We start from the raw sequence: 16,351 nt of genomic DNA, 5'->3' as shown, positions 1-16,351 counted from the left end.
GTTGGCTCCCACATGTTCCACGATGATCTCATCGGATGAACCACGATGTCAAGGACTTAATCAATCCCGTATACAATTCCCTTTGTCCATCGGTACGATACTTGCCCGAGATTCGATCGTCGGTATTCCGCTACCTTGTTCAATCTCGTTACCGGCAAGTCTCTTTACTCGTTCCGTAACACATCATCCCGTGATCAACTCTTTGATCACATTGTGCACATTATGATGATGTCCTACCGAGTGGGCCCAGAGATACCTCTCCGCTTACACGGAGTGACAAATCCCAGTCTCGATTCGTGCCAACCCAACAGACACTTTCGGAGATACCTGTAGTGCACCTTTATAGTCACCCAGTTACGTTGTGACGTTTGGTACACCCAAAGCATTCCTACGGTATCCGGGAGTTGCACAATCTCATGGTCTAAGGAAATGATACTTGACATTAGAAAAGCTTTAGCATACGAACTACACGATCTTTGTGCTAGGCTTAGGATTGGGTCTTGTCCATCACATCATTCTCCTAATGATGTGATCCCGTTATCAATGACATCCAATGTCCATGGTTAGGAAACCGTAACCATCTATTGATCAACGAGCTAGTCAACTAGAGGCTTACTAGGGACATGGTGTTTGTCTATGTATCCACACATGTATCTGAGTTTCCTATCAATACAATTATAGCATGGATAATAAACGATTATCATGAACAAGGAAATATAATAATAACTTATTTATTATTGCCTCCAGGGCATATTTCCAACATTAGTTTCTTCACATCTCTGCAAAACTCGATCAAGATTGCTCAAGCAATCATCAAAAGAAGACCCATAGACGAAAAAATCGTCCATGAAAACCTCACAAATCTTTTCACAGAAGTCAGAGAATATAGCCATCATGCATCTTTGAAAGGTAGCAGGTGCATTACATAAACCAAAAGGCATACGTCTATAAGCAAAAGTACCAAAAGGGCAGGTAAAAGTAGTCTTTCATTGATCTTTAACCGACACAGGTATTTGAGAGAAACCAGAATAACCATCTAGAAAGCAGTAATGTGTATGTTTGCATAATCTCTCTAGCATTTGATCGATAAAAGGTAAGGGGTAATGATCTTTCTTAGTAGCCTTATTTAATTTGAGGAAATCAATTACCATCCTATAACCTGTAATAATTCTTTGTGGAATCAATTCATCTTTATCATTAGGAACAATAGTAATACCTCCCTTCTTTGGGACACAATGAACATGACTTACCCACTGACTATCAGCAACGGGATAAATTATACCTGCCTCCAGAAGCTTTAGTATTTCTTTTCTTACCACTTCTTTCATTTTAGGATCCAGACGCCGTTGAGGATCACAAACTGGTTTGGCATCTACTTCCAAATTTATTTTATGTTGACATAGAGTGGGACTCATGCCCTTAAGATCATCAAGAGTATATCCAATAGCAGCATGGTGCTTCTTCATAGTTTTCAATAATCTTTCTTCTTCATGCTCTGAAAGGTTAGCACTAATAATAACAGGATATATCTTCTTTTCATCAAGATAAGCATATTTAAGATTATCAGGCAATGGTTTAAGCTCAAACACGGGATCACCCTTAGGTGGAGGGGGATCCCCTAGGATTTCAACAGGCAAATTGTGTTTCAGAATATGTTCCTATTTAAAGAATACTTCATATATTTCCCTTCTTTCATTCATAAACATATCATTCTCGTGGTCTAGCAAATATTGTTCTAAAGGATCACTAGGAGGTACAGCAATAGAAGCAAGACCAATAATTTCATCCTTACTAGGCAATTCTTCTTCAGGGTGTTGTTTACTAAATTTAGAGAAATTAAATTCACGAGTCATATCATCTAAGCCGACAGTAACAACATCCCTTGTGCAATCTATGGTAGCATTAACAGTATTCAAGAAGGGTCTACCAAATATAATGGGACAAAAACTATCTTGTGGGGAACCAAGAACAAGAAAATCAGCAGGATATTTAGTTTTCCCACACAAGACTTCAACATCTCTAACAATTCCCATTGGTGAAATAGTATCTCTATAAGCAAGTTTAATAGTGACATCAATTTCTTCTAACTCAACAGGTGCAATGTCATGCATAATTTCTTTGTATAAGTTAATAGGTATTGCACTAGCACTAGCACCCATATCACATAAGCCATGATAACAATGATCTCCTATTTTAACAGAAATAACAGGCATGCCTACCACAGGTCTAGGTTTATCTGTATCACGGGGTTTAGCAATTCTAGCAGTTTCATTACAGAAGTAAATAACATGCCCATCTATATTATCAGACAAGAGATCTTTAACAATAGCAATATTAGGTTCAACTTTAACTTGCTCAGGAGGTGTATATGTTTTAATATTGCATTTACGAACCACAGTTGAAGCTTTAGCATGATCCTTTATCCTAACAGGGAAAGGTGGTTTCTCAACATAAGAAGTAGGAACAATAGGATCATTATAAGTGATGGTATTTTCTTCAACTTTAATAGGTGCAGCTACTTTTACTTCTATGGGAGGATGATATTTAAACCACTTCTTCTTGGGGAGATCAACATAAGCAGCAAAAGATTCACAGAAACAAGCTACTATCTCAGAGTCAAGTCCATATTTAGTGCTAAATTTACGAAAAACATCGGTATCCATAAAAGATTTAACACAATCAAAACTAGGTGTCATACCTGACTCCTTACCATTGTCGAGGTCCCAATCTTCAGAGTTGCGTTTAATTCTTTCCAATAAATCCCATTTGAATTCAATAGTCTTCATCATAAAAGAGCCAGCACAAGAAGTATCAAGTATGGTGCGATTGTTGCCAGAAAGCCGAGCATAACAATTTTGAATAATCATTTCTCTTGAGAGCTCATGATTGGGGCATGAATATAACATTGATTTAAGCCTCCCCCAAGCTTAAGCGATGCTTTCTCCTTCGCGAGGCCAAAAATTATATATATAATTGCGATCACGATGAACAAGATGCATAGGATAAAACTTCTGATGAAATTCTAATTTCAATCATTTGTAATTCCAAGACCTCATATCATCACATAGCCTATACCATGTCGATGCATCTCCCTTCAATGATAAAGGGAAGACCTTCTTCTTAACAACATCTCCGGGTACACCTGCAAGCTTAAATAATCCACAAACTTCATCCACATATATTAGATGTTCATCAGGATGTTTTGTTCCATCTCCTAAAAAAGGATTAGCTAGCATTTTTTCTATTATACCCGAAGGAACTTCAAAGCAAGTATTTTCATTTTCATTTTTAGTAGGTTCAGTAGGTTGAGGAGCAACTCTTTGTTCTACTAGTCGGGGTGAAGATACCCCGAACAAGCCCCTCAGAGGATTACTTTTCATAGTAACAAGTGACAGTAAATTTCAGCACACTATATAAATTTTTCCTTAACAAATTCCACCTACCAAAGGCGCTTCACTCCCCGGCAACGGCGCCAGAAAAGAGTCTTGATGACCCACAAGTATAGGGGATCTATCTTAGTCCTTTCGATAAGTAAGAGTGTCGAACCCAACGAGGAGCAGAAGGAAATGATAAGCGGTTTCCAGTAAGGTATTCTCTGCAAGTACTGAAATAAGTGGTAACAGATAGTTTTGTGATAGGATAAGTTGTAATGAGCAACAAGTAACAAAAGTACATAAAGTGCAACAAGGTGTCCCAATCCTTTTTGTAGCAAAGGACAAGCCTGGACAAACTCTTATATAAGGAAAAGCGCTCCCGAGGACACATGGGAATATCGTCAAGCTAGTTTTCATCACGTTCATATGATTCGCGTTCGGTACTTTGATAATTTGATATGTGGGTGGATCGGTGCTTGGGTGCTGTTCTTACTTGAACAAACGTCCCACTTATGATTAACCTCTATTGCAAGCATCCGCAACTACAACAAAAGTATTAAGGTAAACCTAACCATAGCATGTAACATGTGGATCCAAATCAGCCCCTTACGAAGCAACGCATAAACTAGGGGTTAAGCTTCTGTCACTCTAGCAACCCATCATCTACTTATTACTTCCCAATGCCTTCCTCTAGGCCCAAATAATGGTGAAGTGTTATGTAGTCGACGTTCACATAACACCACTAGAGGCTAGACAACATACATCTCATCAAAATATCGAACGAATACCAAATTCACATGACTACTAATAGCAATACTTCTCCCTAGTCCTCAGGAACAAACGTAACTACTCACAAAGCATGAACATGTTCATAATCAAAGGGGTATTAATATGCATATAGGATCTGAACATATGATCTTCCACCAAATAAACCAACTAGCATCAACTACAAGGAGTAATCAACACTACTAGCAACCTACTAGCACCAATCCCGGACTTGGAGACAAGAATTGGATACAAGAGATGAACTAGGGTTTTGAGATGATATGGTGCTGGTGAAGATGTTGATGGGGATTGCCCTCTCCTGATGAGAGGAGCGTTGGTGATGACGATGGTGATGATTTCCCCCTCCGAGAGGGAAGTTTCCCCGGCAGAACAGCTCTGCCGGAGCTCTAGATTGGATCCGCCAAGGTTCCGCCTCGTGGCAGCGGAGTTTCGTCCCGAAAGGTTGCTTCTGGTTTTTTTCTCGATGAAAGACTTCATATAGCAGAAGATGGTCATCGGAGAGCCACCAGGGGGCCCACGAGGTAGGGGGCGCGCCCTAGGGGGGCGCCCCCACCCTCGTGGACAGGGTGTGGGCACCCTGGTCTTCATCTTTGGCGAGGATTTTTCATTATTTATTATAAGGTATCCCGTGGAATTTCAGGACTTTTGGAGTTGTGCAGAATAGGTCTCTAATATTTGCTCCTTTTCCAACCCAGAATTCCAGCTGCCGGCATTCTCCCTCCTTATGTAAACCTTGTAAAATAAGAGAGAATAGCCATAAGTATTGTGACATAATGTGAAATAACAGTCCATAATGCAATAAATATCGATATAAAAGCATGATGCAAAATGGACGTATCACTGCACGCCTCACACAGCAGCAACCGAACGCCCGCTGTAGCGACTAGACCTCAAACGGTCCAATCTCTGTGCTCCAGTGTCATCCCTGGATCAGTAATGCTAACACCACACAGTACTTGAAGGATTTATAACAGAGTAGCAATCACACATTTAATACATCGAGTGTCTCAAAAGAGAACTTATTACAATAAATATGGCTTAAGGCCATCTAATAATGATAACAACGGAAGGCTTGGAAGATAAGTGAGTCCATCAACTCCAACGGCATCACTGAGTATAGAACCACGACCTAAAAGCACCTTACTCGTCGTCTAAAAAGTCTGCAACATGAACGTTGAAGCCCGAAAACAGGTCAGCACATGGAATATGCTGGCAATGTAACACATAGAGAGCAATGAAAGAATAAGGCTATACTACATGCATATTTGGCTGGTGGAAAGCTCTATGGTTACAGTTTGGCGTAAAGCCAATTTTTCCCTACTGCAAAGGAATAAATTTTATTTAACTATCATGGTGGTTGTTAAACATTGAGAGTGTAGGCACCCTCTCAATCCCAATTAAACATCATCATTAAAACCCAACAAAATTAATTAGAGTAACATGATGAGATTCACATGATAATCCAAGTACTAGATACTCAAGATGTCCATAACCGGGGACACGGCTAACCATGATTAGTTTATACACTCTGCAGAGGTTTGCGCACTTTTCCCCACAAGACTCGATCTCCTCCGTTGGGATTCTCACACTACATGGTGTTTGAGAAACGGATGACCGAGACATAGTCTTTCAGAAGCGCTAGCACCTTACGATCGGGTAGACCGTTACACCTACTTTCCCCTACATCTGCAAGTCTACCACTGTAAGAGTTCGCACGACTTAATCAACTATGCTAGAGCCCATAGTAGCTTGTGGCTGCACACGGAAGTTTCTAGCATGAATAATCTCATGATCCCTTTGAGCCTGGGTGGCGGTCCGAAAGAAAAACAGGCAATCGCTGGAATATCCAGGTGCCTCAATCCACCCAGATGTGTATTTAAGTTGCCACCTTAGATAAACCATTAATTTAACAAACTCACGTCTGTCATGGATTTCACTCACCCAATCCACGTCTACTAGCATAGCATAGCATAATAAGCAAATGTAGAAATAACTCCCAAATGTTTGATAATAAACAGGTAATAGGTACTACCTCAACTACTTCCCAAACCCATAATTTAATTAGATCCTAATCATGCAATGTGTGAGCGTTGATCTAATGCAATAAAAACTGGGTAGTAGGAGGTATGATCAAAGTGTTACTTGCCTTGCTGATGATCCGCAAAACCTAGCGATTCGAAGTAGCAAGCGGCGCACTCCGGATACTCTATCGCAAACAAACAAGCACATAATAAGTACTCAACTAATGCACAGGTAAAACTCAAATAAGAGATCTAACTAAAAAGTTTAACTTAAACTCCGGTTGGCAAAAAGAATCAAATCGAACGAAACAACGAAAGACAAACGACAAAAGAAACAGGCTTCGATTACTATTCTGGATCTACGTCAAATTTTACAGAGGCAAAAACTTGTTTGGGTTGGTTAAACGGAAAGAGGGTTTCGAGACGAAACTCCAGGCGCTTGAATCGCCTGATTCCGATAAACAAGCGAAAAGTTATACTAGAACGAAAATCGGATCAGAAATCGCGATCAGAAAAATCGCGGATTTAATCCGAAAAAAAGAAAAACGACGAACAGATTAACGAACGAATGTTTGTTATCTGGATCTAAACGAATGAACGTGTTCGTTAAAACGAACGAACGAGCGAACGCTCGTTAAATAACTAAATCAAAAAATAAACCGACGGAAAAACCGAACTGTTTTTTTCTAAAAAAACGGCGGCGGCGGCGGTGCTTAGGGTTTGGGGCGGCTCGGCACGGCTCTGGGCTGCCTCGGCCCGGGGTCGCGGTATATAAAGCCCCCCCTGGAGGAGTCCGGGCCGGATATGGCCCGTAGGTCGGTTCGGGCTTTTTTTTAAAATAATTACGCTCAGGAAAAAAACAAAAGGAATACTAAACGGACTCCAAAAATCCTAAAATAAATTTTCCCCGGCTTCTAAAATCAAGCTTGACATGATGAACATTTATTTGGGGCCTAAATGCAAATTTGAAAAACACGCATTTTTCCTAAATTCAAATAAAATAGCAAATAAAACCAAAATAAAATCTTATTTGATTTTTATTGTTAAATCCTCAATATTTATTTGTTTTGGGAAAGTCATTTTATTCCGTCTCTCATATTTGGATGATAGAAATAATTGAAGATAAAATAAATAAAATCAAATGATCCTATTTTCAAAATTTGAGAAAACTCAAATATAAAAATAACGAAATCCCCAACTCTCTCCGAGGGTCCTTGAGTTGCGTAGAATTTCTAGGATCAACCAAAATGCAAATAAAATATGATATGCAATGATGATCTATTGTATAACATTCCAAATTGAAAATTTGGGATGTTACACCCGCTGCCCACCAAGACCCTTCCTGGCAAGGCCTCGCAGCGCCGCCGCCGCCATGGCTGCGCTCGCACCGCCGCCACCGCCAGTGTCGGTGCACCACCTACATCCTCCATCCTGCTACGCTCCACGCAAGGATCCAGAGACAACCGCCGCACTCCCTGTCGTGAGCACCCCAAGGACGCCGGCCAGCGCTGAAGACGCACCAGATCCGGGCCAAAACCGGACCAGGCCGCTCGGATCAGGCCATCCATGAACTCCCTCGTGGCGAGGAACACCAACCCGCAGCCGGCCTGCGCCCTCCACAGCGACGCGCCGCCGCCAGACCGCCGCGACGCCCTGCACCACCTCTCGCCAGCGCGCATCCATCTGCCGCGCTGGCCACCGAGATCCGCTGCCAGGCCGAAGAGGCGGTCCCCCGCGACCACCACTCCAGGTGAGGGCCATATGAATCCCGCCGTCGCCGGCACCACGCGGGCTTTACCCGGCGGCGGGGAGGGGGAGAGGGAGGGAGGCTGGTGTCGGCGGCGGGGTTAGGGCACCCGAGTCGCCCGCGGGGGGAGGGGGGGGGCGATGCGGGACATGGAGCGGTTCTCCAAACGGCACACATGACGAAATTGTGGGTGTACCTTTTTTTTCTTGAATCAAACACATGTAGACGTGTTTTGCACTGTGCGGCTGAAAGGCTATTTATAGCACACAGGGGTAGAGGAGAGCGGGACACCGGTTAAAGCTACCGACTAAGGGAAGGCAGATGGATTAGATCGAGTTTAAGGCTAGTTCTTTTGATGGCTTTTGGGGGCTTTTAGAATAAGATGCCTCCTATCTAGCTTATTCTATAAGTCCAATGAAAATATTTTTTAGAAACCTACTAGTCAAGTCTTAATTAGTAGGCTTCTAAAAAATATAGATTTGATTGGGCGTATTTCAGCTTATTCTAGAAGTCTGCAAAATAACTAATCCTTACTCAGGTGAGGTTACTCAACCTCCTACACTACCCTGGTTAGTACAGTATCTATCCATTTCCTATCTGTTGCCTAGTTATTTAATATTTTACAAACTAGGCAACGGGATGCGTTGCTCATACTCTTAATCTGAAAGTACCTGTCGGAGAAATGGATGGAGTATAATTTAGCAGACGTTTTGTATATATCTATTCCATCTCTTTTTACCATGATAATTTAACAAATAATCCTAGTACAAAGATCCAATTACACTAAATATTAGCATATACTCCTAATTATTTTAGGTTATTACATCTGAGCTCCACCCTATGCGTTGCAGTTGAGCTGCGCTCAGGAGATCTGCAGCAGCGGTGCACCGTGGGGTATGCTGTGTCCTCGTCGGCGCGATGGAGGATGAGAAGCACACATTGGGGATTTTGCCTTGGCTCTGGAAGTCTGGATAGAACGAGGATGAGGATCCTATGGAGAAGTCGAGTGGATGGGAAACAAGATATGGCAGCAGCACATGGTGGCCACATGCGGTGTTTGCTGCGTGCAGCTCGTCAGCCAAATGGCAATCAGGAGCGTGGTTGGTCACCCACCAGGAAGCAACATCGACCGGCCAAATGGCAATCAGAAGCATCATGCATTGCGTGGGCCAATACAATACACATACTGAATATGTCACATACATCCAGCATTTAACTCACATTTTATTTAAGATATATACACAAGATACCAAGTGGGTTCACACAACGACAAGTTCAAATAAGGTCGGCATACATCCATAAGAATCACAGTTTCAACACAGACTAAGAAGCGGGGTTACCCTGAGACCTGCGCAACAGAAGCTGAAGAATCTGGTCGGTCTCGGCTTGCTTCTTCCTGACTTCCTCCATCTCCTGTTGGGATTTGGCGATGACCGCATCAGCCTTTTCTGCTTGCTTCTTCAAGGCGTCGATTTCTTCTCGGAGCGCAGCTGCACCCCGTCTTTCCGCCTCGAGTTTACCCTCAAGAACTTGAACAGCTGGTGACTTCGACGAGCCTGTGGAACTGGCATGGGAGAGTACCTTGGAAGCGAACTCTGCAACTGATCTAGGGGTCTGACCATCTTCAACAGTCTCTGTCGTCATAGTTTCCATAGCAGCCTGAAAAGTTTCAGTTAGCAGAGTAGGAGAGAAGTTGCATCAGTGAAACATCAAGCAGAACAACTTTTACATGTTATATTGCACAGGAACTATTTTGAGTCCTAAAAGTTGGCATGGTAATCTATATTTATGACACCGACAGATTTTGTATCATGCTATTTTTGGAAGCCCCACAGTAATCACTTGCACCTTAACGTGTATCCACTTGGGAAAATATGATATATTCTAATCACTGGATGTTGAGAAATCAAAAAATATGTCATTTCCATGTGTTAGTCTACTGTATTTTGTACTTGTAGCGTAGCGTACGTGTGTGCGATTTTCCCAGTCAACACACACGTCCACCCCCTCGATCATGGCCGCCCCACGATCTCCATCGTGGCTGCAGCCCTCCCTCTGTAAACTATATGTATGCCCAAGTGCAATACATCAAGTGCATTCAATCTCTTCTTCCCAAACAACACGCACTAACAAAGGAAGGTTCCATTGGTGCCTAGCACCCGAGGAATCAGTTCATTTTTCCCGTCTGATGGACGGATTTACCCATCTCAACAAATGTTGCAAGCTGAGATTTCTGGACCACAGAACAAACAAGAATACCATACCACCAACATATAATATTTCAAACAGAACTCTAGCTAGTCCTATTGGCATGCTATTGAACGTGAGACAGTGAAAGGTACTTTAAGTTGTCACAGTACCACAGAAGGAGAATCACCAGTTCATGATGCCATAGAGCATCAGTGGATAAAGCAAGCCATTGTCAACAGAAGAGGATTATCACCTGAAGACGAATCAAGCAGCAGAGTGGACTTTTGGAATCCATATCCCAGCACAGAGAGCAAACTGGTCGCATCTCAACGGCAGTTGATCTGGGCGCATCTGGCTCAAGTGTTGGAACATCATGCCCTTCGTTTCCTGACGACTTCATACCTTCAGCAAGTTCTGACCGCTCTGCTCCCATTTTGGCCTAAGACATACAGATTCAGATAAGAAACTAGCAATTAGAATTTATGGTAACAAAAACGAGAAAAGGTCTAATTAACAAGCAACGTAGGGAGGGCAAATTGTAGGTGAATTGACAAATACCAATACGTAAATTCAAGAGCTAATCGAGGAAACTATACACCTAGTGTTTCTATCCTAGAAAAAAATTGTGTTGTAAGCACATCCAAACAAAGACCCTGTTTTTGAATTTTGACTGAAGCTGGAATTCAAGATGGCTTGAAAATATAATTAGACTAGTAAACTTGTTAAGTTAAACTCTTACCATGATTGCAGCTTTGCATTGGTGTTTTCCCGTCGAATCTGGAGATCCTAAATTCTGTTTGGCGCTGGCATGATCTGGAATGGATGGGAGTACTTGTGGTGCCATTTGTCTTACTTCAGACATGCACTGCTTACTTAGCTTGGCAAATCTCTTTAACAAACGCTCAACTAGAGATGGAATATTGCATCCAGACAAGGTGCTGTCATTCTTTTCCTTGTGCATCAGTGAAACAAGCAAGGTTAGCATGCTAGCCTTCTTTAGCTTGTCAGACTCTGGGGAGACTAGTTCTGTAGAGTAGGTCAATATGGGAAAAGCCTCTTCTGCATCCGATGACAGAACAACCCACGATTCATCATCATGCTGCAGTAAGTCCATCCCATACTGGTCGGCAGGAATTTGACTCTCTGATTCACATATGTCAAGTGCCAACGAAAGCAGGTGCAGACCAGTCACAAGAACACTGTCAGGGGCACGTGATACCGATGATGCGTCGGTGTAAACAGCATAGAAGAGAACAGCACGAACAATTTGAAGGACAGCTTTGGAGGTGGCAATCTTAGAAATACTGCGCAGAGGGCTCAAAACATGAGTCCATTGAGGCTGTTGAGCGCCTAGAGCAGAAACTTTGCAAAAACGGTAATATCTCTCTTTAGCAATCTGTAATTCCCTGGGACTCCATCGCGGGTGATACAAGTCCAACTCCTTCCAGAATGCTTCGCGAAGCACATACTTGCCCTGTGATAACCTTTCTTATTAGTCACGCATTCATTCAAACATAAAAAGTAAGTTGCAGAAGCATGTAGTATAATTTCAAGGATTAAAACCTTTTTCTTTCCAGATGGATCAGAACAAACTGCGACCGAATCTAGAACATCTTGAAATTGTTCGCTTGACGAAAGGTCACGGGGAAGAGACCTCACAATCTGGCTATGGGTGGCATCTCCAACAGCCAATTTATAAATCAATTCTCTCTTCAAGTTGTCTGCTGTGGAACGCCCACAAAATCTGCGTTCTTTGACTAGTTGCACAATCAAGGTTAGCATTTCTTGTATAAGAACTGGCTCATACCTGAAAAAGCATAAGAAAATTGTTCAACATTTAAACAAAATATTCAGGCAAACTATCAATCTGGATATATGGGGAAAACATTGACAGGAAATGCACAGAAGCAATAACATGGTATTCCCTTAAGGCTGTTGTATCATAACACAGAAAAAGGTTTTTTCTAGAGTAAAAAAAAGGTTGACCTGAACATCACTCAATTGCCCAACTAAAAGAGTACAGTAGGCACAAACGAGCTCCCATGTGTCACAGCATGTAACAAGATGAGTATTTCCCATCGCACATAAGCACAATCAAATAACAATGGTTACAGCTACAACTTATTGGCACCGACAGAGAAAATAGAATGACGAAGATAAAACTGAGCACACTCCACAAGACCAGATGATAAAATAAAAAGTAATACGAGTATACATGATTACACAAAAAGTATGTTTAAGCTTTAGCAAGTAGGGACACAAGCAAGAAAGCGGTTGACTGGATTATCAATGAAAACGTACATACATGTAGCACTAGACATGAAGAAACAATATTTTAACAGAAACACAAGTCGATACGCCATAATAAAACAACTTAGGGCTTACTCATTCTGTTCAGTGAGATCCAGAGATGTATAATCTGACAGACCAAATCTTTCTTGAATGGTCCTCACAAAGAACTCTGGAGAAGATAATGCACCACAACATTGAAGCAGAAACAAATCCGACTCCAAGCCCTGTTCAAACCTGGAAAGACGAGTAATCAGTACAACTTCAGGACTGTAAGTTGGATAGAAATTCATTTGAGGTCACCAAGAAATTACCATTGCACAGAGCGGTACCACTCAGCACTTAGTATAGCTGCATCACCATTCTTACGCCACATCCCGGCACGCACTTGTGCGCAAAATACCCTCACTCTTAATGGATGCTCCATCACAACTGAAGCAAACCCATAAGGCTCACAACCTCCAAGTACCTGAGAGAAGAACTCATTGGACTGCACAGCTGAACATTCCTCTGTTTTGGCGTCCTCTCCGAAACATTCCTTCATTGCTTCCCGCAGTAGTAATGAAAGCGTACGGTGTAAAGGGATATGAAAAGACGTTTCTTGTGAACTGACATCAAAGACAACATGATGCCAACCTGTCTTACTGAATAGACCTAGTTCATCAGTTCCTGAATGTGGGCGAGCATATAAAAGGTTGCCACCAGTCAGAGTAACAGCACTGCTAGTTTCTTGCATCTTTCCCTTGCCTGTGATGTTACCAACCTGAGGCATCCCCCCTTGATATATCAGCAACATGTTGCCGGACTCTTGAATAGGAGGACCAATTACTTCATAATAATCTGCAGCATTATCTAGTTGGGATCCTTCATTTACCTTCACGCCCAAATCACCAGCCTGTTCCAGCCAGCTACCAATAGCTTTCAAGCACTGACGAATTAAGCAGGCAGCAGGTGATGGTATCTCACTGCTCGAATAACTCAAATTGCATACCGAGTTCTCATGGGAGACCCTTCCAACTTTTGCAAGCCGCTGGTTCTCGACACTTTCAATGCCTTTTATCGTAGTGGAGCATATAGTAACACTTGTTGACTCTTGTTGCCCAGGAGAAGAAAATGCACCCGTCATCAAAAGATTCTGAATGATCCCAAGATAGTGTCCTAGCACGAAAGGCGCAGATAGATTCTCATTCTCATCTTCAACACGAATACTCGTCACTCTCTTCTGAGGATCCATTCCTTGCACAAGTAACAACAGCTTAACCCATGAACTTGTTAGATCAGGCCTCTCAGAAGCAGCATACTTAGAAACCTCCTCATGTCTCAGGACATAGCGTGCATCTTCCAATAATCTAAAAGAAGCATCGTACAAATTTACCCATTTGTTCGTCTGCAAATAACAAAGTAGAAACATTCCTGTGAGCATATGAAACACTGTACAAATCTTTGTGGGATATCTGTTAACATATAGTGTGAACACACATTTATCAGAAACCAACAAAATATTATCCTGAAATGTCTACTGTTCATCCATCCCCGGTAATCCAAGTACAACGACATGTTATTTGTCTCTTGTGCATAGTTGTTTTTGAGAGTTCTCTTGTGCATAGTCAAAGAGAAGCTAGGCGTGCTGCCTACATTCAGGGCCTATGCCCTGTTTTTGACCTATAAGTGTTACCATCAGCGGTATACAAGAGAAATATGTTCACCGCGAATTGTACCAGCAGCTTTGACAGAATATAGCAAATTAGCAATTATGCTCGAAAAGTAACAATATCCCATCAGTGCACAGTGGCTGGATAACAAGGCATATAAGCATCTAACTTTTGAGCCACAGAAAGAAGAAGCTAAACATACCTGTAAATGACCATCGTCACCAACACAAGAAAGAAACAGAGCTGTCAAACATTCAAGAAGAATACCCAACAAATTGTGCTCGCGCACAAGCCTTGTAGTCAGCGTAGGCACGGTAAATATTTGGACAGAAAAAGTCGGTATCAGTCGATACTCGTCCAGCAGATTATCATTGTTCCCTTTAATAACTTCAGAAAATGTACCAGGGTAGTACTGTATGAAAACTTTGGCAAACTCATACTTAAAAACCGGTTCAGCGATAAGCTTCAATAACAACTCATGCAATTTTTCCACAACTTTCTTCTCCAGTAACCTTTCTGCCCTCATCAATGCGTCTAAGAGACCAGGGGACTCATGGATCCTTTGGGACACAAAACTTAGAAGGCTTTCACTACATGCGCAGAAGCGAAGCAGCATGCCAGCAATAGCAATCGTCAACTCTTGGGCAACCCTCTTCTTGCAATCGTCAGCATTTTCACGAGGAATGCAAATCCTCTCCTTCCAGAACAGCAACAGCTCGTCCAACACAGGCCCTACAGAACTCGCAAGCTCCTCGGCAAGAGGCTTAATCTGTTCGGCCCCCTTGTGCCTTGAGCAGAACCCTTCAGGCTTCCAAGCAGTAGCATCCCCACAATCACAACACCCACCGCCTGTTTCAAGGATGGAGTAATCATGATCCTTGTGATTACCATTCTGGAAGCATGGAACACAAATCACGCATGTGGGGTCACTTTCGCAGGTCCGGCAGCGGTAAGCAACGCCATTCTGCCCCCAGACAGTCCCGCAGACAGCACGGTTATCCTCAGAGCTAAGCTCCATGTCATGAAGCATTGCATCTGGGTTTCTGCGGAACATCATCCACTGCAACCACAACAGGCTCTCACTGTAAGCATTGCTGCTGCTGCTGCTGTCTTCATCCTTCTTTGATGACTCCATTAAATCAGTGCCTGCTGACAAGATGGCCGCCGTGATCTCGGAAACCTTATCCTTGCGCTCCTCCAAATACATGAGCAAGCCTTCTTGATGTTGCTGCTCTTCTGGAACTCCACATATTATCAGCTTCTGCAGAGGGACAAGTGCCAGTACATTAGCAGAGTAAAAAGATTTTTTGTTTTTGCAAATGGTACTTATATCCTACTGAATCGTTGCAACTTTTCATCATGTAGATCCCCAATCATAGCATCGCGAAAGCTGAATGAGAAAAAACGTTCTTGGCTAAAAAAATAATAATCTGTCGGTGGTGATCAGGTCCGGAAGAGGAAAGGGTCAAAAGAGTACTATTACAGTAATTAATTTTTAGATGAACTTATGGATACACAAATCGATTCCAGTTCCACCAAGGCAATCGCGAGCGCTACCAGCGATTCTAAGAACAAATCCCACACAGGCATGCAGCAGAAGCCAGAAGGCAGCCAATCGCCGCCACGGGTGGGCAGATCGGTCAGAGGAGACGAGGAAGACGCACCTGCACCAGCTGCGCGGCGGCGGCGGCGGCGGCCCCGCCGTCGTCGATCCCGGCCATGGCAAGCAGAAGCAGCCGGTTGGCGCAGGTCCAGCCTCGCCTCGCCGGATCAAACCCCGGGAATCCTCCCCGCAGCCCACACAGGAACGCCAACAAATTCCCCAAGTGTAGGCGACGACTGACTTACTGAGCACGTAGAGCGGAGCTGATCGAGCCAGCCAAGTAAACTAGTACTCCCAAAGCCTGCCACGTCATCCTCCCCACCACGCACTCGGTCGCCTCCGGAACAAAAGTCCTTTGCTACCCAAGTTTTTCCATTTTTTAGCTTTTCTTTTTTTAGCTTTTCTTTTGAGAAGATTTTTCCTCTTTTTAGCTTTCCTGCACATTCTTTTGCCGCCACTAAAAGGACTTTTTGACCCAATCCTAGCCGCCGCCGCCTCAACTTCCCTACACGCGGCCGCCTCGGCCCCCTCCTCTTCCCGGTCCGGCAGCCTCATCGCCGGCAAAAGAGGTGGGGACATAGGCGGAGCTGGGCGCACAGCTTCGGCCCGGGTGTAGAGTTTTTGACTACACTCTAAAACATATCTATATACATTCGTTATGTAGTCTGCATTGAAATCTATAGAAACAC

General features: G+C 43.0%; 1 protein-coding gene across 1 annotated transcript; it reads right to left on the bottom strand.

The window, feature by feature from the left end:
• Positions 1-9,132: 9,132 nt before the first annotated feature.
• On the bottom strand, positions 9,133-15,997 carry LOC125542640 (E3 ubiquitin-protein ligase PRT6). Its single transcript, XM_048705750.2, has 8 exons — positions 15,724-15,997; positions 14,262-15,320; positions 12,722-13,794; positions 12,504-12,644; positions 11,682-11,925; positions 10,858-11,592; positions 10,372-10,557; positions 9,133-9,587 (listed from the first exon to the last, which is right to left on the bottom strand). The coding sequence occupies exons 1-8, from the start codon at positions 15,778-15,780 to the stop codon at positions 9,252-9,254; spliced, it is 3,831 nt and encodes a 1,276-aa protein (XP_048561707.2). The 5' UTR covers positions 15,781-15,997; the 3' UTR covers positions 9,133-9,251.
• Between the last annotated feature and the right edge of the window lie 354 nt (positions 15,998-16,351).

Source organism: Triticum urartu, chromosome 3A, assembly GCF_056163025.1.
Source record: "Triticum urartu cultivar PI428250 chromosome 3A, HENAU_Tu73, whole genome shotgun sequence".
In the NCBI taxonomy this organism is placed as follows: Eukaryota; Viridiplantae; Streptophyta; class Magnoliopsida; order Poales; family Poaceae; genus Triticum; species Triticum urartu.
Note: the sequence above shows the minus strand (reverse complement) of the source record. Positions and strands in the feature narration are given on the sequence as shown.

Excerpts from the sequence above, each read along its gene's own strand:
- LOC125542640 (XM_048705750.2), bottom strand. The coding sequence starts at position 15,780 with ATGGCCGGGATCGACGACGGCGGGGCCGCCGCCGCCGCCGCCGCGCAG. Across the intron at positions 15,321-15,723 it reads CCGCCGCGCAGCTGGTGCAG|AAGCTGATAATATGTGGAGT; the intron begins GTGCGTCTTCCT and ends GTCCCTCTGCAG. Across the intron at positions 9,588-10,371 it reads GCTGCTTGATTCGTCTTCAG|GCTGCTATGGAAACTATGAC; the intron begins GTGATAATCCTC and ends GAAACTTTTCAG.